The 24020-nt window shown below is 38.9% G+C and overlaps 1 protein-coding gene across 5 annotated transcripts in view; it reads right to left on the reverse strand.

Annotated features, from left to right (window-relative positions):
• AMDHD2 (amidohydrolase domain containing 2) overlaps positions 1 to 24020 on the reverse strand; it is a 493489-nt gene that overhangs the window by 178757 nt on the left and 290712 nt on the right. For all 5 annotated transcript variants that reach the window (XM_044071199.1, XM_044071196.1, XM_044071198.1 and 2 more), the window contains exon 8: positions 7816 to 7960. In XM_044071199.1, the coding sequence (XP_043927134.1) occupies positions 7816 to 7960 (145 nt within the window). The remainder of the gene's footprint in view (positions 1 to 7815; positions 7961 to 24020) is intronic.

Here is a 24020-nt window from a genome sequence, read left to right on the forward strand (position 1 = left end):
TGGCCTGCTAATGATTGGTAGTTGATTTTTACGTGCCGAGTTACCAGCCCTGACACACAACCTTCAATGAAGGTACGCCCATTCACGCATATCTCCATGCAGAAGACGCTCTAGCTCAGAATCGAACCGGACAGAGTCTTACTGTGAGGCGACAACGCTACCGCAGCACCACCACCGCGAGTCTATTTTAATATGATGTTAAACAGAAGTACGAAACCATGCAGCTAAGGTGAGATGATGACATGAATATGGAAAAAATGGCAACAGTTGAGAGTTCTATTTTACCGGTTTCTGTACTGCAACAAATGTCTCTCTCTAGAGTTCAGATTCCTTAAACCTTCAAAGAGAGATGAAGGGTGGAAATGCCAAAAGGAAGACTTATGTTTATATGGGTCTACCTGTAATAACTGAAATTACACTTACCCGAAACTCTAATTGCCGAAACAACTTCACCTAAACCTCTAATCACCAAAGCTACAAAACACTGCACTTTTAAATAGGGAAACTAACCACTTGGCCACCAGGGTGAACTCTGCCATTTTCCCCAGTGCAGTACGATTTCGGAGTTGGTATATTTAGTTAGAAGAGTGTGGGGTGTGAAATCCCCCACTTGAGCAGGTTTAGTTTGTATCCATGTTGTTATTTTTTGCTGGTGGCCAAGTGGTTAGTTTCCCTATTTAAAAGTGCAGTGTTTTGTAGCTTTGGTGATTAGAGGTTTAGGCGAAGTTGTTTTGGCGATTAGAGTTTTGGGTAAGTGTAATTTTGGTTATTACAGGTAGACCCATTTATACAAATAATCAGTGGGGATTAGTACCAAAAAAGAAAAAATGCACCCAAACTTGAACAAAGACAGAAATGTTGGGGTCATTTATATTGCAACTGACCTTCTTAGATGAAGATGGCAAGATCCCATATTGAATTTAGGGAAATCCCTCTACAAACAAATGTAGTCCATATTTTTCTTATCTTACTAAACCAATTATAATGTGAAAGGAAACATAACTTTTTAAGGTAAAAGGCCCATACATGAAACATTTTTAACTTTAAGAAATTTATACAACCATCAAGGGCCACTCCATTTTAAACTTAAGGAGATTTTTTCAAAAATGTTGAGTATTTGGGTTTCAGCTAAGTGAGGAAGAATAATGCTGACCCAAGACTTTGAGAAAACTTGAACAAGGAGTGCTAGAGGAGAGTTTGCATAGTGAGAAAAAGAATCTTGGATTTTGATGAGTTTATAGAATAGCCCATAATTTTTTTTTTACCCTCACTGTCTATTAGCCAGTCACCGCAGTCAAGTCAGTCAAGTGGCCTATTTATTCCCCCTCACTGGGACAAAAAGTTTTCTAGAAGGGTTCGTTTAAACAGCCATCAGAGATAGTTCATATTTTTCCTTCTTTTCCCCATGACTCTAGTGGTGCACACTCAGCTAAGTGCCATGAAGGGACATGCAGTGGACATTCCATGGAGGATAGCCGGTCAGTTCTGCAAAAGGCATTCACCCCAACTGTGCCCCTCCCCCTCAAGAATAAGCAGTGGTCTTCCAGGGTCTATACCAGTAAGATCACACCACCCAGTGTGCCTCTGTATGCAAGCAATTGCCATCAATCCCAAACCCAAAAAGAGAGGAGCGGGTCATGCCTCTTCATTCCCCTCCCTCCCTGGCTTCTTCAAGCCATGCTGCTAACTGAATCCCAGTTGTCTGGGTCACAGTAAGGGCTCCATCCCTCTGGGCCACAGAACCAAACTAACTTCTTGAAAAAAGTTTATTCTGTTAAATAAGTATGTTAATGATGGGTTAACCAAGGAGACCCATCAGAATAACATTGCCAGTGTCTGAAAAAAGTTTAAAAGAGCAATTGCTTATTGAAATGGATTTAATATGGTTATCCTATGCGATTCTGAAGATAACAGAGATTGTTGCTATTAGAAATAAAGTAGGAGATGGAGAGCAGCCTTGACAGGCACCACTGTATTGTTCTTGTACTGGGGAATCGCAGACGTTTTTCAGATGAAATATTTGTTTCTGTACAGTAGCTAGTGCATTAAATTATTAATTTTCGAAGGTAAAAAGCAGGTAGACATGGCCAATGGCAACTAAAGTAGTACAGACAAGTGGACAAGAGACAAGATGATAGTGGATGGTAGCAGGGATGAGATAAGTAGGAAACAAGGAAGAGGAGAAGGGAGGTGAAACAGGCAGACAAAAAATATGACACAGTGATGGGAAAAAGATGGATGTTCAAGATAAGACAAATGTGATGACTAACAAAGGAGTAGCAGAACAAAGCAAAACTACAGGTGGTCACGAGAGAAGTAGCATCTGAGGAACAGTAAGAGAGAAATTGGAAAGAAGGGACACTCAGTCAGAGCAGAGGAAGGTAGGACAGTTTTAACAGGTTATAAGGGGAAGTAGTACAGTGAGTCATCAGTGAAGTGGACACAGCAGGAGGAGGAGGGAGACAGGCAGAAATAGTCTAGAAGAAGAGTGCTGTTGGTGGTACAGGACCTTATCATTAAGGTGACTGGAGGAAAGGAAAAACGATAAGAATGAACGGGACAAAAAAGTGGTACTCAATACAACAAAACAACAGAAAAGGGATGTATAGGGAGAAGAGGGACTAGCAGGAGCAGAAGAAAGGGGCAAAGAAGTATAAGAGGAGAGGGCATCAAAAGTGAACAACAACAGCTAAGACTTTTAGAAGGGGTATTGAAGGGATGGAAAAGGGATCAACTAAAGTACAGCAAAGAAGTTATCCAGCAGGAAAAATTAGGAGGCCTGAGAGTAGTTTAACCATCGATGGGAAGGCATACTGGCATACAGCAAGCAATGGAAGTGAATTAGGAAAGGAGAGCCTGTGTGGAAACACAGAAATGTCCTTTAGTGACCAATAAGAAAAGTAAATGAGAAGAGAGACAGAAAACCTACATACAGTAAAACTAGTCCCAGGACTTCAAAAGAAGTGGGAAGAATTGACCAAGGTGCAGATGGGGTCAGTGCTGGATGCATGTTCTGGTGCATTATATAGGTAACCTTTCAGAAACAGCAGATATGGTGGTAGGATGCAAGCAGATGTTGATTGAAGTGGTTGAAAGCAAAATTTTCGGAAGTGTCTATTGTACGAGCGGCCATCAAGTCAAGGAAACAGAGAATCAAAAAGTACAAATGACTGGTTGCAATATTAGATTAGGAAGAAGGGCCTGGGACTGGAAAGAGAATGGTGAAGGCCTAGTAAACAGATCAGCTGTATTGTTAGGAGCAGGTTCTATTCTCAGCACAAAAGGAACAAAGTACTATGAATCTACCAGGAGAAGACTAGTACAGCTGATATTCAGGTCAGACAGGGAAGAGGACTGATAGAGCTGCTGAGACCAAGAGGAGCCCTGCCAGTTGGTGCTGGATAGAACTAAAAGGGATGGAAATCTGGTGATACTAACACAAGCATAAGCCAAAAGTGATTACACTACTGTACAGTTTAGAGTGGGGAAAGGAAAACAAATCAAAGACAATAGTGTTATACTTGGGTCTATATTATACGACTGATGTTTGAAAACACCAAACAACATATGGTTGACACCATACCTTATAAAAAGCCTTATAAAAAGACAAAAAAAAAAAAAAGAAAAAAGTACCCTAACAGGTTTAAGCAGGGAGGGCAAGCCCCCCTGCGCCCCCACACCCCCGCTACTTAAATATACCGAGGCCGCACTACATTGCAGTAAACGGAAATCTCCCCTTACAGAGATTTCCGTTTACACGCTCGAGATTCTGAGCGTTCGGCTTTCGAGAATATAATATAGATCCCTATATTTCATGGGCATGGATTACACTGAAAGGGAGGACAGGGTCAAAGGGTTGTGGACAAAATTTTGAGGAAGAGGCAAAAAGACAAAAATGCTAGTTTAGATATGCAGAAAGGTGAATCTTCTAATTAAGAAAAAGGACATATTAGAGGTAAAAGGTAGGTAGTTAAGAGGAGGAAAGCAAATGTATGACAAAGGTAATAGGCAACAAAGACAGAAAAGTTGAAAGACATGATATAGGGATCAAATGCAAAAGATCTTTTTTAAGGTATATAGCAAAGAAGATAAAGGGAGAGGCAGATATCATCAGGATGAGTAAAGATGGGATGAAAATCACAGAAGACGGGTTACTTCTCTGCTGCAGAGAAATACAGCCCTGACTGAAATCTAAAGGACAGAGAAAAAATTAGGTATGTGGGAGGATGGGAATGAAGGGCCATTGCCTGCTCATTATTCACTGGGGAGGGAACAGTCCAACTTGATGACTGACTCCAAGTTCAGGCAGGAGATTCTGCTCGCAAATAGTTAGCCTGGGATGTTTCTACCCATTGTGCACCTGCATCGACCATAAAACATACATTAGAACACAGGTACGTTAAGAATGTACTCTTAGCATGCATGAGTGTTACGCTGTCATGAGGAATAGCACTTAAGCCAGGGCTACAAAAATTATCCACCATCAGTGATTGCCCAGATGATGCTTGCCTCTGAAAATGGACTGCACATTCAATGCCACTCCCTGGTATAAAGGTCCGGTGTCCCTGTCTTGTGCATGATAAAATCTCCTTGGCCTCCATCAGCCACATTATTGTTGGTTTCCCACCGCTGTGGTGTACCTATCTTCTGCAATGTCCTATGCCTTGGCCTTTGCAGACAACAACCTATCAATGAACATTCTTTGCACCTATTGTAGAGACCTATTTTAAATCACACACAGTATTCACAACTTGCCAAATCTGGTCCCAATAATGTGTGTTTGTGACACCACTGTCCAGTAGGCACATGCCATGTGTGCACAGGGCCTTGTTGTAACACTTCACAAACTTGGATAGTGAACTTCTCAAGGCACTGTCTCCCTCAGGTAGCTATGTCGATAGCTGTACGCCTTTTGCAAAACATTTTAGCCATTAAGTATGGTATGCTGTGGAATGCACATAACTATGGCCATAGCCCCCCCCCACGATACACTTTTTATGCACCTGGGTTTGAGGTGCAGTTGTTGCTATGCAAAGCCTTTCTCTCCCCATTTCTCCACTTTAGCCCAGACTCAACAAATGGCCCTGGAAGTCAACACTCCTTTGTGGCATGTCCTTCCAAAATAGTTTTTTTTTTTTTTATGTTCATGGTGTGTTTCCAAGCCACATGCAGATGGTATACAGTGCCATGGGGTACTACTTTCACACACACCACTACTTCTGTCTCACTGTCCCAAACATCCATCACGGGCAGGACACCTTTCTTAACTCAGTGAAGCACATAGTCAACAGAATATGTACTGAAAAATCCTCTATATTACAAAAGTGGATTTAAAGGCACTGTTGCAAAAATGGCACTTTTATTATATCATGTAATTACAGCAACTTACCACAGCTATTATGTTAATGAAGTAACTGAGCATCACTGTCTGCAAATTGTTGCTGGCACACAATGTGCTATCCAAACATGGCACTAGCCATGCACATCACTGTAACAACAAAGCATAAAACCAATATGTTCATGTTTATGGCATGTATATGTCTCATGTAGTAGTAATAATACAGTGAAGTTCTATAGTTGTAAATTCATACCTTAGCTTCATAGTGTGGTACTATGTTGTATATGACATGATTCATACACATGTAGCTGTGCATGGGGCTCCCATTTTGCTTGAGTGAACTTGAGTGAGTAGCCAAGGCTACGTCAGGCACTGTGGAATGCAGAACCCCAGCATATTGTGCCACAGAGAACATGATTTTCCTGTTCCTCCTGCATAAGATCTTTTAGGAGCAACTGCTAGGCATGTATCACTGCCTAATGTGGATAACCCCGACTAATCACCGCCTGCTGTTCCTGCAAACTCTCCCTAAGCATTTCAATCATATACTCTAACAAGTGTATGAATTCTTGAAGGGACTTAGCCCATAACTGCGTGAATTATTGTCTGAAACTGAAGCCAAATGATTTTGATGTTGTCTACTACGTTTTATCTAAGTTTGTAACCCTACTGAAAACTGCATATTATACTTATCTCTAAATGTTTCTATTGCTCCTAATGTATTTGTACTCTGCTTTCTGGAGCTTTTCTCCCCGGGCCTCTGCTGAAAATGGACATATATCCAGTCGGACTTTCCTGGTAAACAAATGTAAAATAAAATAAAATACAAATAAATAAATGTCTGACATGAGACTAATGGAATGCTGAGGGTTTCCACTGCCATCACCTCTTCTGGTGATCACTGCCAGCATAGGTACAGTCATTGAAGAGGCACTACCCTAACCTGCTTTGTCAGTAAAGGGGCACAAGTTCAAGCAAAGGAGCCTAACATGTATTGCAAGTATTGTTTTCTGAAATATGTCAGTCACTGAGTTCACATGGTATGCTATTATCTCCACAGTCACCTATATTTTAAACTACATACATTGCTTTCCATTGGTAGATAATAACAGCTGAACACAGGTGGGTGTCACAGAAGATGGGAGCACCTCTCCCAGCAGTGGAATATGATGTCCGTGTCAATTCCATTGTTCAACGATGATTGTTTTGTAGCACATATGTAATCATTTTAGCCACTGTGCCATCCTTCTGCAGGTCTTCTACAAGAGGAGATGGAAGTCTGTGGTCACCTCAGGCTGTGAACCTTAGGTTGTGCAGACCAAAGACCCTAGGGCCAGGTCACCTCTGGCCATCAGGTCTGCCTATCACTGGGGGTGGGATTCAATTAGGTGCAAGTGCTATCAGTTCCTTAACAGAGATGACTTGGAGGTTAGCTGCTTGGGGGGGGTGAAGGCTACCCTTCTGAAGGTGGAATAGTGGGGGTCTTCCTTAGTCTCCTGGCATAAGCTGCGGAGGTTGGTGGCTGCCAAGGTGCATCAGGAAATGTAGTCCACCTTGTTAATGTGAAGCATCTTCTGGCATGACATGTGGTATGACTAATAGCCAGGGCCATGCCCATATGGCCACCAAGGGAGAAAATGGCCTATATCAGCCTCTCCATTGAGTTACTTTGAGGTCTGTTGCCCTCTAGGATGGCCTGATACTCATCCCTGCCAGGAACTTCCCCCACCTTTAACCTGGTGTTTTGCATCTCTTGTTTGTCCTTCACTAGTCCTTGTCCATTGTCAAACTCTTTCCATGACTGTTTGTCCACTCTCTGTATGTTTCCATTCACCGTGATCATCATTTTTGTGTGAATACTGCTATGCCTGTCTCAGTTTATGCTCTATGTTTGTCTGTCTGGCCCTGCTACCTGCCCTTTTCCTTCTACCTGTGCATAGCCATCACTCACTACCTTTCCCATCTATCCTTCGTTTGTAAATCTTACAAACATGTCTCTTACCATAAAAAAATTTAAACCCTCCATTTTTTCATATCTCATGGCTACCCTTGTGAGTTCCTACCTATCTCATTTTCTCCACAGTTATATGATGACCAGGTCTGATAATTTGCAGTCTAGACCTATGTTAGTCTATCTGGTGGCTGCTACACTACTCTTCTAGTACTAGACTAAGTTACATGCAGCTATGCTGTGTTGCAATGCAAGTGTAACTGTGCAACAAATTATATGTTTGCATGCCTTATAATTAGTCACACCAGTTAGGTGCCCTATTGTAGCTCTGTTTTTTTTTCCATTACTGCTGTACAGCTAATTTCTTATAAGGTTCTTTGTTCAGTGCTACTCAATGTCGAATTCATTTATGATTAGCTATGAGATTCTTTGAACAGATAAGTCCCCAAAAACAAGCAACGCACATGCAAGCAATGCTTGTCTGTGAATCCCAATCTTTATTTCCATTAGCAACAGCCCCATTTACCTTTAGGGTGTGCACGATGTGCAATCCTTAGAGCAGCAGGGTTTGTATGGATTCCATCTGCAATCATCCCATAAAATACGGTGCGCCCTGCAGGTATGCGATCACTTGTTAACAGTCCCACAATTCCTGGATCTCTGTGGTGAAACTAAGACAGTAACAAAAACAATATCAATAAAAAGCCTGAATATTTTATCTTACAAGGCCACCCAAAACACACCAATGTCTTTTTGTTATTTTATTTTTCTTCTTTACAGCAGTGAATGAGTTAGTTATAAATACAAAAGTGAAATCTCTCATGAATAACATATTCCGGTGTTAAAACGGACTTGTTCTGTAGAGATTTTCAAACTTGCATGTGACTGCATTGTAAATAAAGATTTCAACACTGATGTTTTGCTGAAAATTGTTACTCATAAATGTAGTGATGAGCAAAGGCTGTTACATACACACATACACACACACACACACACATATAATGTATATACCCACATGTACATCTATTGGATTAACCCTCATGTCTCAGCAACAAGAAGCCTTAATAATTCCATATATGTTTCTATGGAGATTATATAGTCATAAAGGAAATGTAAATTGTTAACTATACTGATTCATAAATTATAACATACATTAAATGTGATTAAATTGTAGGAATTTGCTTATGATTTGCTTGTTATATGTCTTCATATCTCATGTAATACGTTAAAATTAAATAAAGTCAGAACCATTTTTATAGAATATAACTTATCTAAAGAATTATGGATGTAATTCAGACTAGTAAAGAGAAATAATAAAAATATTCTCAGTATTGCATATTCCCAAATTATATGAGATTATCCCACCTATTATAGGGACATTAAATAAATAAATTATTGTTATTTAGTATAGTATAGTTTTTGAATGACCTTACTAGGTATCATTGTATTAATTGAATCAATATGTGAAATACTATATATGTTGTCATTCTTAATCAGAAGAAGTTATGTGACTTGTTGTAGTTCTATTAATATTTAAAAAATGGAATAAATATACATAAACAGAGATAATATATTGAGCTATATACATATTCAATCACGGCTTTCTTCCCTAGAATAGTACCAATCAGCATTAAGTAAGATGTTCATATAATCAAATGTATCCGAAATATCCACATTACATACAGATTATTCCATTTAAATTATATAAATGCTTAGTAAGTTTGATTTGAAAGATTTGAATTTAAATTCTGTAAGCTAGTGTAAATACTCATTATCAGGTTTGTGTCACTTCGAATACTCCTCTTTTACACTCTCTGTATTCCACACTGTACAATATGATCATTGTATGTTTACATATGAGGTACATATATTAAATATCTGAAGAACTATATCAATTGCCATAGATCTATTACTAGATAAATAAAAAATATCACTTATTATACAGTAGGGAGTTTACCTCTATGAGAATTACTCAATAGACAGTTATAGTAACTTATAAGTAATACAGTGCTGCATAGTGTATTAGTTTCTTAGTTATGCAATTTATATTCTTGTATAGCATACATTTGACTTTATGAGTGCATACCATTTCTCTGACCTTTGTAACATATGTTTTATCAAAATTGCATAAGCTTGCATATGTGATCTATCTATTATGTATCCAGGATCAAAGAAACAATAATCCATAATGTATAGTACAGTCAAGTAGAAGGTCATAAATAAGATATTCAAATGAAAGAACTAACTACAGGAAGGGTTTAAGTAAAGTCAGCCTTCTTGAGGTGTTGACATTGAAAATATTAAATTGGAGTAAATTAGTTAATATGTATAAAGTATTTCTGTACGATAGGACCATGTCGTCAAAAAAGATACTACGGAGAGAACTAATTTATTGTTATTCTATACATTCTTTCCATTCCCCCATTATTTCTATTCCCCTCCTCCATCCATGCCTCCCAGCTACACTGGTCATTGCAAATAGCCAGGGGATAACTGGCTAGGCTTAAAATGGCTCGCAAGGGCAGTTAGCCTAGTACTAACCTATGAACCTATGAATCACATTTTTATCTTCTATTTTGGTCTGGAACTCATTATATTGAGTACTGAAATCAGAAACATGACTGACATCTATGTTATAGACTTCATACTTTTCTGAGAGGCTACACCATTGCAAATCTATTTTACTGATAGTGTTCCATGTCTGTAAGACACTCCTTTGAAAAGTATCTCTGTCCTAGGTCTCTTGTCTCCCTCCCTCATTATCTGTAGTCTTCTTTAGATCTTTACTCTAAGAGGTTAAATGTTACGTCTCTATCCTTTTCTTTCATTTCTTTAACTTTGTCTTACCCTTCCTCCTCCTCTCTCTTTCCTCCCTTCCCCCATTCCTTCTCTTTAAACCATGTATGTTAACATGAATTAATCTTGTGAGCTTCATCTCAGCTTCAAACTTATCTTGTCAAGCTATGTGAGACTGTTTATACACATAATAATCAACCATTTGTGTAAAGAAATTTAAGCTTTAACTCAAGGAGAAGAATCTGTATTATAAGGAAAAGGGAGATATTTCAAACTCCTAAATCATTAAATTAGATTCCCAAAACTTGTCATCTGCATATGTTACTTACTTTAATTAAAACCATACATTAGAATTTTGGCTGATACTTTAATCTAAGTCAAGAATAAACAATGCAGTGAAGCAACAAACTAAACTTACTTAAATATTTTTAGCCTTTTTACACTTTTCTCTTAGCTATTCCAATTATTCGTGCATTACAAATTAAAATGCCCAAATCATAGTGCGCGATGTTAAATCAAGTGTAAAATGAGAGATGGTCAGTCACGGTAAATATATATTATCTATTGTTATACTGCTAAGATATGAGCCGTCTTTCCCATTCATGGAATGTTTGCATGATCTCAAATACAGACTCTGCTTTCTGCTGTCACGGCAATCTGCAATATTAATCTGATTTAGTTTGTGAAGGGAACGGAAAAACAGTTCATACGCTTGTGAGATGCTCCAATCATCCAAATCCTCACATCGCATATCCATCCAGTCCCTCATTCCCTCCAATCCAATAAATGGGCTGGGTAAAGGGCTGGACAGCAAAAGGAGAGAGAACAAATGACCAGTAAAATGTTTCTGATCCTGGCTTGCACACAAGCAAAGTATACTCTAAATCTTGTGGAGCAGCCCAGCCAGTAAGCAACACAAACAAAACGCCTCTCCTCATGAACAACAATCCATCCCGGTCTCGGGATGTCTGCAAGATCAGAAACTTAGACTCTACCCTCTGTTGTCACGGCAACCTGCAATATCAGTCTAAATTTGTTAGTGAAGGGAACAGAAAACATTTTATGTGCTCATGAGATTCTGTAATCATTCGAAACTTCACATCGCACACTCATTCAATCCTTCATTCCCTCCATTTCATAAAAATGGGATAGATAAAGGGCAGGATAACAAAAGGATAGAGGAGAACAAAGGACCAGCAAAACAACTCAAAACTTGATTTATACACATGCAAAGTATATTTTAAATCCTGTGGAACAGTTCAGCTAGTAAGCAACACAGACAAAATGCCTCCCTTCATGAACAACAACCCATTCATCGGACGATCACAAATTCAAATTCTGCTTAATTACTACTAAAACAAAACACACACTGGAGCCAGAAAAAAATTTAGCGCTTTCGTCCCGTTTATTACAGAACTTCTTCAGAATTACAAGTTCTAGTTTTGTTCGTGGAGGGAACGGAAATGAATTATGTGCTTGAGAGATGTTTTAATAGTTTAAAGCTTCATATCACACACTTGTTAAATCTTTTGTTCCCTCCAATTTAATAAAATGAGTTGGGCAAAGGACAGATTAACGAGAAGAAGGACGCTAATAAAGACCATCAAAACAATTTAAATTTTGGTTTAAACTCATGGAGAGGACACTTTAAATCCTGTAGAACAGTTTAGTTAGCGAGCAACACAAAACACTACCTTACACAGATAAAAACCCATCAAACATTTACATAACAGGAGAAGAGTTATTTATAACTAATAGCACGAGAGACTGTCAAACTAACAATAAAGTAATATCAAGAAAGGAAAAAAATTACTAAACTAAACTATCTGGAGTTAGTCATTCTATTAATACACTTTCAGCATAAAATAAACACCATCAAGTATATGTGTCCCTTGTTAACTTCAGACATGGATATTACTTCAGTTTAGGAGAGAATGTGTCCCATTAATGTCACTCTTTACATTGTATTTAGCTGACTAGCATTTCTATTCTGAGTCAATAAGAACCCTTAAAACAGTAAAAAAACGAAAGTGAAAAGATGAAAAAAAACATACACATTCATACCTGTAATAGTATATTATGAACTTTGAGACAATAACAAATCATGTTAAAGTAGAAGCCTTGAGAGATTTAGGTGGACAGTGGCAGCTGGTGACTTCAAAGCAAAGGGGGGGCTGCAGGAGACAGCTGAATGGGTGTGGCCAACTAGAAACGGGAGGGGCTATGCTCAAAACCACAAAAACTGTAACTTTAATTAAATACGCTGCCCTGGGTGCCAAACCATCATCATGAGAGTCCAATCAAGACAAAATGAAGAGTAAAAGAAAAAAATAATTTCAATGCATTGGCTGCATGACAGCTTATTTAATATCTAGATGGAAACAAAAAGGTTGTGAAGCATGAAAAAATAAATTACTTTTTAAATACATTACTGGAATGCCAGTCAAAATCAAGTATAAGAAAAACAAGCAGCACTCAACTCAAACCACTTCTCTTTGCACTGCAGTTCTAATTATAATTTATATTCGGCTTTATTAAAGTACCAAGTAACATGTTGAAAGTAGCAACCTCTGTGATACCCCCCCACTTGTAAAAATGTTTCTTATCCAAAAAAGACCTGCTGCCTGAACACTATCAACTTGTTTCATGGGGAAAACATGATTAAAGTAAAAAATGAAAAGCAAACAAGAAACAAGCTCAACATGCATGGCTTACAGGATTACTGCACAGGTTATGGACCACACATGATAGATTGGCATTCTGTTATTTTGCAGGTAAAGCCTGCAACGATAACTCCAAGTCTCCGACAAATGTAATGAGCTTCTTAAAATAATGTAAACCTGTCCTTTATTACAAATACTGTCGTATGCGTTATCTGGTTATGTAAGTACTCCCTGCATGGCAACAACAGAAAGGCTTTCAATGTTGGCAATTCTTTAACAGTATGCTTATCAAAACGTACTTGCATCTTACAATCTCAAAGAAGCTTACCCGATGGTCATTAAAGCATTGCTACTTAAACACAGACCAACAGGCACTTTCTGAATAATAATAAGCATAAATCAATAGAATAAAAATATGACAGAAACCAGAACATTCTGCAAAATCAAGGACAGATGAAAAGCCACTGTAGTACTTGTGTCTACCTTGGATGGGGGGATACTCTGCACATTTACACTGCATAACTGCTCCTTGCCTTGCTTGGACAAATCCAAAGTCACTACATGGGGGAGTGGGGTGCAACAAGTATGTCACAAATTGAAATGTCTCCGGCTGACTGTGATGGCTCTGACACATTTGTCATACCTCTCAGCTCAGAGCAAGAAATCTGGACAAAGCTATACATAGAAGTGGGACAAAGGCCCAAAAATAAGGACAATTTTTAAATATTGCTCTTATAAACTTAGAAAGATAATAAAATAGTTGGTCTTGCATTAGTATGGGTTTTCTGAAGGGTAAGAAATCTGAAACTGAAATGTCTCATTATTTTCTAACTTAAGTCTTTAGTGATTTGCCACTAATTTGCCAAAAAAAACAATTTTATGAAAAATAGACCAAAAATGTGATGCAAAAATATAAAATAGCCACACAATACAGCTGGAAACCTGTCAAAGAAGGGACACTTTTTAATATCAATACTGCTAACTTGAGCAGCTGACAAAATAAAAATCGACATGCATTTCTGAAATAAATGTAATCTATAACTCTGATTATTACAGTTATTTATTAATTGAAAACCCTCAATATTTTCTTCCAAAATTGCCATTTTGCGGAGGGATTATTAGGGGAAGAGCAACAATTTGAGCCAAAAATCGGGGACAGTTGAGAGGTTTGGATATGCCTAATTCTATAAGGCAATGTATTTGCACGTACATGCCTCTCAACCTGTTAATGCAGGAAATCTGGACAAGGCCAAATATACTGGGGGAACATATAAACAGTACTAAAAATTGCTCTTGTATAAACTGAGACAGTTGATAGAATAACAGGTCTTGCTTTAGCATGCATTTTTCTGAAGGTTATGAAGTCTGAAACTCAGTGTCTGTCATTATGTGACTTAATTCCTAAATGATTTGCCAGAAAAGCACACATTTTATGAGGAACAAACCAAAAATAAGAAGCAAAAATCTATTCATTCTGCAAAAATCTGGACAGTTGAGAGGTATAGTTCAGCCGGGGCTGTCTTTGAGTTTGCTGCCCTTCCCCCCTCACAAAATCATGGTCAAATGGAGCCTCCCCCCCCTGCAGCCATTCCAATGAACCATTACTTGGCTATTTCACCCAATTTACCATAAACACTAATGTGCATACTGCTTTACTTCTGCGATGATTTGGACTTCATTTGAAAGTTTGCATTTTACAGCGTAAACACTAATAGATATCTGCTAAACAAATCAATGCAGTCTCGCAATAAAAACAGATGCTGCTCTGCCCTTGAAACTCACATTCATTGAAACAGCATTCAAACCCACATTCAAAGTAGCAGATAAGATTAACTTTGGGTTTGGGCTGTTTTCAAATCACAGGCCCCTTGCACACGAAACATACACATGCTCTTTCATACACCTTCCTGATTGTATTAAATTATATACAGTACAGTTTTAGAGGGCGTTTTAAATTTATTGTTTTGGCATTTTTCCAGTAAACAATGAAACAAAATGCATGCACCAATAATGACAAAACTGCTCAATTCAGAACATTTCCATTATAAGTCTACTCAAACTTCTACAGTCCACCAGTATCAGTACATATGCACAATCTCTGAAGAAGTAAAAGTCATCTAAATAATTCCACATTAAAGAGATCTGTAACTAACAAAGAGGCTGCTGCTAGCAAACAACTTTATATTTCATTGTTTCATCTACAAATAAAGTGCCTATTGCCCTTGAGGAATAAATTGCCTATCTCGCACTAATAAATGATAAGCTAGTAGTATTGCAATAGGGAATGGATGGCAAATTGATAACAGGTTCATAGTTACTAGGTATCTTCCCCAAAAAGGAGTGCAGCATCCATCCCCTTTGCAACACAGTACAGTATCGGCGATGCATCTATCTACTGTAGGAGTAGAACCCACAGCCTTCTGCATCAAAATCAACCTGTTGTGCTATTACAATGCAAGCAGGCTCAGCATAAGCAGCACTAAACTTTTGCTGCCCTGCAGCTCTCAGCTCCTTGTAAAATCTACTCACTCAGCTGTATCCCTGAACTTTGCAGCACAAGAAATCTGGAAAGGGGGGGGGGGGACAAAAACCAGGGACACATTTTAAACATTGCTTGTATAATGTTGGAAAGTTGCTAGAATAAAACACTGCGTTTCCACCATACATTTCACTGTCAATTATTGAACCCAGGACCCTGTGCAAAACAGTCAGAGCAACATACCACTATGCCAAATCAGCTGTTTTGTGACAGAAAGGAAGACTGAAATTTAAATGGCTACCATTTAGTGAATTCAGTTCTCACCATAGCTCTCAACCTCTTAGCAAAAAACACCCGGACAAAGCCAGTAATGGGGGAATACAGCCCCAAACATATTCAGTGAATTCAGTTCTTACCATAACTCTCAACTTTAGCACAAAAAACCTGGATAAAGCCAATAGTGGGGGACTACAGTACCAAGAATAGAGACAAATTTCAAATATCCATCTTATAAACTTAGAAAATTGCTAGGCTTTTGTGTTACCATGTACTTTCTGAAGAATATGAATTCTGAAATTCAAATGCTTGTCATTTTTATTTAACATTTGTTAACCAGGAAAGTCAGACTTGGAATAAAAGCCAATTTTCAGCAGAGGCTCAGGGAGAAACACTCCAGACAGACACATGTCTTTGTAAGATGGGAGACACCAGAGGAACCCCACGCAAACAGAGGGAGGACATGCAGACTCCACACATAAGGCACCCCAGCCAAGAATCAAACCAGAGAACCTGCAGCTGTCAGGCAACAATGCTACCACTGCACCAATGCACTACTGACTTTGCAAGGACACAAAAATACAGAAACCACAGATGTTATGAGGAACAGAACAAGTATGAGGTAAAATCTGCAATTTTTTTTTACAAATGGTGGTCGGTAGGGAATTCAGGCTCTTGCCCCCTGGGCCCAAGGTACAGGGTTCAAAAGCCTGTTCTCTACCCACCACCATATAGCACCTGGGGCATTTGTGGTCTCCCTCACAGTCTTTTCTCAGCCAGGTCAGTTCTGCTTCTCTCTTCCTCCATTGTAGTATATATCCAAAGGGTATTTGTTCTCCTTCTTGATCACAACTGTCAGCTCCCTTTCAGTTTTACTTTGCTGCCTTTCTTCATGAATGGATATGGATTAGGTGGCTGTGTTCTAGCTCTGAATAAACTGTATATTTAAGGAAGTGCTCAGAATACATACCTCAGTGGGGTGGGCGTGGAAAAGGAGAGCTGGGATGGAAGAACCAGAAGACAAGCTTTCAGCAGTAATGTTTTAGTATTCACGTAACTGCCAGATGACAAACAAGTAATGCAGGGACACAGTCAAAATTTTGAAATTGTATAGTAACTCCCAGAATGTTATCCCCTCCCCACAATTGTAGTTTGCGACCTCAGAAAGTGCAGACTTTTAAGAAAATAATAATAATCTAGCGAATGATACATTCTGAAAAACATAATCAACAAAGTAACCATAAAGCATTACAAAAAAAATAAAACGTCTCATTGCACAAAATAAATTATTTATAAAAATGTACACCATAGTATACATAGCATATCTCTGGTTACATTCCTAAATAATGAAACATGTTAACTAAAGGTACACTTCATTTCGTTGGCATACCGCTTCTACTTGCTTTCTACAGCAGCACCCATAAACTGTGCAAGACTCTATACTTGTTGCAGTTTAGAAACTTTGAAATTCTAATGTTTCTGTTTTTAGTGATGCTATTAAATAAACACTGAAAGCCCCGTGCACAGCGCAGGTCTGAAGCTGAACATGAATATGACAATCAGCATAATGCAGACAAATTCTACAGCAAATTAACTTTTCTTTAGCAATGTCTTTTTGTAATAGCAGCACAAACTAATATTTTTTTTCAATAAAGTAGCACTATTTCTTTTAGACTGCAACTTTACTTTATACACAGAAATGTAAGTCAGACTAGAATAAGTTAAATTTTCCTTTTCAGCAAGGACTTATTTTTATCTAAAATTATTATTGTAGTAAAATATGCTGGCAACTAGTCCAGCTATGCAGAGCATAACCCAACACAAATAATACTAGATTGGGAAAATTTCCCAAATCACAAAAAAGTCACAGTCTTAATAAATGCATAATTAAGGACTTACATTCCTTCTAACAAATATGCGAAAGCAGCAATACCACAACAGTGCCAACACAATGCCTAAAGCTGATTTAGTTTAAAAAGACAATATATGAGCATTATTATTAGCATTTAATTTAAAATTCATCTGTAGTCAGTTTCATAGAATCAAACTGCCCTAATGCTCAGGGGCATTTTGTAAATAAAGCAAACATTCCCAGGAACAGATCTGCAGTCTTAATGTACAGTACTATGGCTCCCTACTGGAAGTTTGAAACTCGATAATGTAACTCCTGAAAGTGGAAAAACTGAAGTGCAATTTAACACAAGTAAGTAACAGTGAACTGCCAAAGTCAGTGTTACACACAAAGTGCTTTTTCAAAGGGGAGACAAGCCTCCCCATGTATCCCCCAATGTGGCAGGATGCACTCCTTAACACTCCCACTGCTTATATATACCAACTTTGAGATCATTGTACCAAAAAGAAGGAATACTCAGAGATGCAACATTTCTGAGTTTGTATATATTTCACCATAATCCCACTTGCAGTTCTGGGGATTGCAGTTACTGTCCTTGAACATATAACCATACCCATGATAAAAAAAAAGTCAGACGAATCATCTGAAACAGTTAACCTTGTTATAGATTAGCTAACTCTACCACAGACTTCTGAAATCTTATCTAGTCCTTTATGTAATGAGTCTGACTGAATTTTACTGGGTAGAGTAAAAGCTAACCCACCATAACCAAACAAATTTGTACTTGGTAGACCACATTGCATACGAAAAGCAGCAATGATGCAGTTTAGGGCAAGCAGATTTTACAAACTTCTGATTACTTCTAGATTCTGATTGAGTTAAAATTGTTAAGTCTGTTTTAGCAGTAGAGAAATACAGGGATTATTCTGATGTTACCTGAACAGCAGTGATCTGGATTTTAATAATTTGAGGTTCTACTATCTTTATGACAATGACCTTCAAGCTGTAAAGCAAATAATGTGCTGTAAACACGAACAACTTTTCTAAGGATATTTTGAGATCAAACTAGTACTTTTGCTCTAGGCATCCTGATTTGGTTGCATAGTAGCTGGATAACTGAAATAAACAACTTACAGAAAACTATTGATAATTCTGTAAATATTTGTAACTTGCTATAATGCCAGCATATTTTCTTCCATACTGAAATAAAATGCAACTTTTTGTCAAAGATATAAGTGACTAAATTAGGACGTTATTTCTTTCATTTCAGTGTATCTGTATTGAAAACCGCTACTGGAAATAAGCATCTTTTTTAGTGGGAATGGTTGAAGTGTGTTATGTTAGTAGCAAACATGATGATGTACAGAATTTTTCTAAGAATAGGACATAACGGACAAAACATCAGACCCAATTAAGGAGGAGGAAAAGACATAAAAAGGCTGCAAATTTAAACTGCAATTTTATAGAAAAGATTATACTTAACTATGGTTTAAAGTGGAGTAGTGACAGAAAGCCTGGTTAGGAGTGACTGATAACACTATCAGGAAAGTTTGTTAAATGAATCTCAAGCATGAATATACTTAATCACATATTTACAGTTTAATAACCAGTGATAGAGACTAATGTTTTTCTTCCTAAAAATTCACATTAAAAATGTTCCTATCCATAACGTGGCCAGCATCTGATGTGATTTACACACACATACACACACACATACACACACACCCTACCTTGTACCGCCAGTAACAGTCCCCATGAATCCGTCCATGTGCTAAGAGAGAAGGCTCCAGTAATAGTCCGGCAACAGTTTCCCTGCGATTGCAGGCTCCAATGTCTTCCCCCTGCGAGAACTCCAGCCTGTGGACACTGCAGTCCGGACGTCTTCCGGTCTATGCAGTCGTCACCGCATAGACTTCTGGGTTTGCAGGGCATACATGGCCTTTCTACCTATCCGGCAGTCTGGAGTTCCCAATCTGTGAAACTCGCATGTGCGAGTTCCGGGAGAGTTCATAAACGAAATCACGCATGCGTGAGTTCGTTCTGGGACTTGAGAAAACTTTTGTTTTCTTTTCTTTCTTGATCCTGTTTATTTTGTTTTTCTTTTTACAGCTGGGGGGACTGCAGTCTGTAGGTGCACCAGTTATTTTGGAGTCAGTCTTTTGTTTTTTCTTTTTAACATCAGTCCAGGAATTTTTTTCATTTGTTCTCTTCAAAGATTGGGAAGACCAGTCCATATTCTCAGAAATAGAGATAATGCTGTTTTTTATGAACGTTGAAGCTTCTTCTAGACTGTTAAATGTTCTCATTTCATTTGAATAATGGATTTTGATTCTAGCAGGAAAGGCAAGCTGTGTCTTGATGTTGTTTTGCTTAAACAGTTTTATTAGTGGCCAGACTTTCTTTCTTTGTTCCAGTACTCTGGTGGAAAAGTCATTGTCAAATCTGATTAAATTCTGATTATATTTCAAAGGTGATTTCCTCCAAGCAGTTTCCCTAGAGGTCTGTGAGCCCTTTCGATGCCATGCTATGGTACCTTGCTGGCTAGGCTTATGTAGGCCCTTGGGCCGATAGCCTAGTACCTACCTATGAACCTATATGATAGTCCTTCTTTTAAATCTAAAAACTCAGGAATCCATGAAGTTAAAAATGAATTAATGTCCTCACCTTCAGTGTTTTCAGGAAGTCCAAAGATTTTAATATTTGTCCTTCTTTCTCTAAGTCATCCACCTTATTAAGAAGCAAAGTATTTTGTTTGAGAAGATTTTCTTTTTGGCTTTTTTCTTCTTTGAGCCTCTCTTCAATATCATTTAATGAAGTTACTAAATTTGTTATTTTTGCTTGTTGTTGTTGTAGCAGTCCCTTAAGAACATCAGTTTGCTTTTGACAATTAAGTTTTGGATCTTCCAAGTTTTCTTTAAAGACATCCATTTTCATAGACAGTTCTTGTAAGGCAGCAGTCACCAGTTGTAGTTCTTTCTTCAAAGTCACATCAGGATGGGAATTCCTTGAGTTGCTCATTTCCAATATCTGTTAAATCTCCAAGTATTTCTAACAGGAAAATGTTTATAAAAATCCACCAAAGTTTCTATTTATATAGTTTAGGTCTTTATCTATATGTTTTTGATAGTTTTGTTTGAAAAAATGTAAATATTTCCAGTATATTTTGATAGTTTTATGGAGCTCTAAAAATGATGCTACTTTCAGTTAGTCATTAGGCTCCACCCCTCCGTGGCAATTTAATCCTGAAGTGGGTTCCGGGTGTGGGGAGGACTTGAAAGCTCCCAGTGCAGTGCTTATCATATCAGAGGACTTAGGGTTGTAGTCTAAATTCTATGTGGGATATATACTGAAACTGAATTCTCTGGAATTTCTGTATACCACATGACAAACTAATCACTGTATCTACCTTAAAAAAAGACTTTCGGCTTTTCCCGCTTAGGGGTTGCCACATCAGAACTCCGGTCCGCTCCTGACTGGCAGTAAATTTTTACGGTGCCAAGTTGCCAGCCCGATGCCCAACCTTCAAATAAGGCATGCCCATTCACGCTCGCACCTACCTGCATGTCTTTAACGTCACTCGACTGCGGGGAGGACATCCAGACTCCACACAGAAGGCGCTCCAGCCAAGAATCGAACGGGAGAACCTCTTGCTGTGAGGCGACAACACTAACCGCTGCACCACCGTGGCTTATAATCACTGTAGCTAACTCATTATCATAAAGGGTATAGATGCAGAGCATATACCCTTTAAATCACTGTAGCTAACTCATTACCATTTAAAGGGTATATTGCTCTGCATCTTTTAACATCCTACATTTTCAAATTAGAAAATATATCTACACTACATACCTATGAGGTAGCATGTAGTACATTAAAATGATACTGTAAATTACCCTTAGCATTACAGTATGCATGTTAGGTACTCTTTACATCAATATTACCCATTTATTTTGGGGGGGGGTCAACAAAATTTATGTACTAAGCATAGAGTTAGATCTCCAAGAAGCCTGTCGGTCTTCAAAAACATTCAACTTCATGAATCAGGAATTATTACCCCAGCGCTTTGAACTTCTTTAGGCAGTTTGGTGCCTCCTTCCAGCTCTCCTGTGGATGCCCAGCTAACGCAGGCAATTTGGAAACATACCCACTGCATTGAGCAAAACAGCACAAAGTGCAGGGAGGGTGTGATTCAGAAACACATGTAACATGACTGTGAAGCAGAAAAATAGCACAGTATGCATGACCATATGTAAATTAGTATGGTAATGAGAAACATCAAATATGCAAATCCCCTGCCATAAACAAACTCTACAACAGAAGGAGGAAACTGATAAGGAATAAGGTGAAGTCCCAAGACTAGAAAAACTCCCTTATCAGCCTCAACAAAAAGTAGAGATCCCTGCAGCAGATAATAAAGACAACCACAAGGCCTTCTATAGTTATGTAAAAAATCTCCACTGCAATACCCAGATTTGCGCTGAGCTACTGCACAATGGTACCTCCTATACCGAGCCAACAGATATTGCCAATACACTGGCCAACAGATTTAGTGCCAACTTTAACCCCCCTCCCAGGACCAATCACAATACCAGTAGATTGCCAGGCACGCAGTATTACTGCTGCACAGGTTAAAACAGCACTGTCCAAGGCCAAGAATACAGCTTCTATGGGACCTGATAATATCCCTGGCTGTGTTCTATATGATCTACAGAGTGAAATGGCACCTCACCTGTGTGCCCTGTTCAATCACAGCCTCACCTCAGGCTTTGTCCCTATCGAATGGCACACTGCTACAGTCATCCCTCTCCACAAAGGAGGAGCGACTACAGACCCTGGGAACTATTGCCCCATTAGCCTGATGAGTATGATATGCAAAGCTATGGAACACATCACCATGGACCTAATAAACAAGGATACAGGGACTCTCCAAACTCTGGATCCCACACAGTTTGGTTTTGTGAAGAGTAGATCATGCCTGCTCAACTTGGTCGACTTCTTTGAGTCAGTCACCAGAGATGTGGATGAAAGCAAGGTGGTTCATACAGCCTAGCTTGATCTGGCCAAGGTCTCTGATACTATTCCCCACTCAGGAATCATAGAAAAATTCACTAAGCTAGGCATCACCCCTATATCACTAGGTGGGTTGCAAACTGGCTCACAGATAGAACCCACAGTGTGAAAGTAGCTGACTCCAAGTCAGACTGTTGACTAGTCACGAGTGGAGTCCCACAGGGTTTGGTCCTGGGTCCTCTCCTGTTTGGTATCTACTTCTCTTAAGTTCAGGCCAACACGAAGGGACTCTGGCTGACAAAGTTCTCAGACGATTGCAAGTTGGGAGCTATTATTAACTCCCCAAGTGATGTTGACATCCTACAGAAAGGCCTCACTGAGACCAACAACTGGTGTCAGAACCACGGCCTTAAGCTGAATGCCAAAAAATGTGTCATCATTCCCTTTGGGAAAAACCCAGTTCCCATGAATTACCACATTGATGGTAGTCCACTGAACAGAGAAGGCGTTATAAGAGATCTGGGAACACAGGTTGACAGCAACCTCTCTTTTGATCACCACATTGCCACTGTGGTCAGAAAGTACTTCTATTTGGCACATCTCATTACTAAGGATATTGCATCCAGAAAGAAAGAGGTCAATGTCTCCCTCTACTCTTCCCTCATTAGTCCAATCATCAAGTACAATGCCCCATTTGGCATGTACCTCACTAGACACCTACAACTACTGGGGAGGCCGCAAAAGTACCTCAGAAAAAGTATACTAGGCCTTAAACACTTGTCCTATATGGATAGACTCAAAAAACTCCAAACATTCTCTGTCTCATATTGCCTACTTAGAGGCGATCTCTGCTTGACTTACAAAGCCATGTCTGACCCAGCTCTGTTAGAAATGCTACATCTAAAGAAATCCCAATCCCTTCGCACCACATGCTCCACAGACTGCAACCTCATTACCACAATCAACATAACATACTAGAGGGAAAGGCTCATAACCCAGAGAATGCCCATGCTACGGAATAGACTTCCCATACATGTCAAGCAGAGCACCTCGCTGGCCCTCTTCAAGAGAAATCTTGATGAGTGGATGGGAAATAGAAAATTCACCCCAGGGATAACTCCAGTGGCTCTACTCGACAGAGGCACTGGGAACTAAGGTGGGTGGCACAATGCCAGGGTAATCCTATGGCTAGGCTTGTAAAGGCCCCAGGGCCGTTAGCCTAGTACACACCTATGAACCTATGAAATCAAACATTGACACCACAATTCAGAAATGCATATTATGATGAGCTGTGCTGATCTTATCTGAATACCATCATTTATCAGTATACAGGTGTATTCTTTGCTCTAAAATGCTAGCAGCATAACCTGCTGTAGCTGGTCAGCATACATTAGTGGTGACCTGGAACACCAGTGTTCACAATGTTATAAGGCTGTCATCCTCCTCACCACAGAACAGCCTGTCAACAGCTGATATACCTTCACATACATAACTGGGACATAGTCAACTGCAACTCTATAGACAGACACATTATATGGGAGCTAACAGACATGTACCATCCTCACATGTGATCACAGAGGAGAAATGGACTGCATATCTGAAGATGCACAAGATTTTGAATCATTAACCATCCTTGCTATAGGAACCTTTCAGCA

Source organism: Protopterus annectens, chromosome 5.part0 (assembly GCF_019279795.1).
Source record: "Protopterus annectens isolate FY-2018-M chromosome 5.part0, PAN1.0, whole genome shotgun sequence".
NCBI classification, from domain to species: domain Eukaryota; kingdom Metazoa; phylum Chordata; order Ceratodontiformes; family Protopteridae; genus Protopterus; species Protopterus annectens.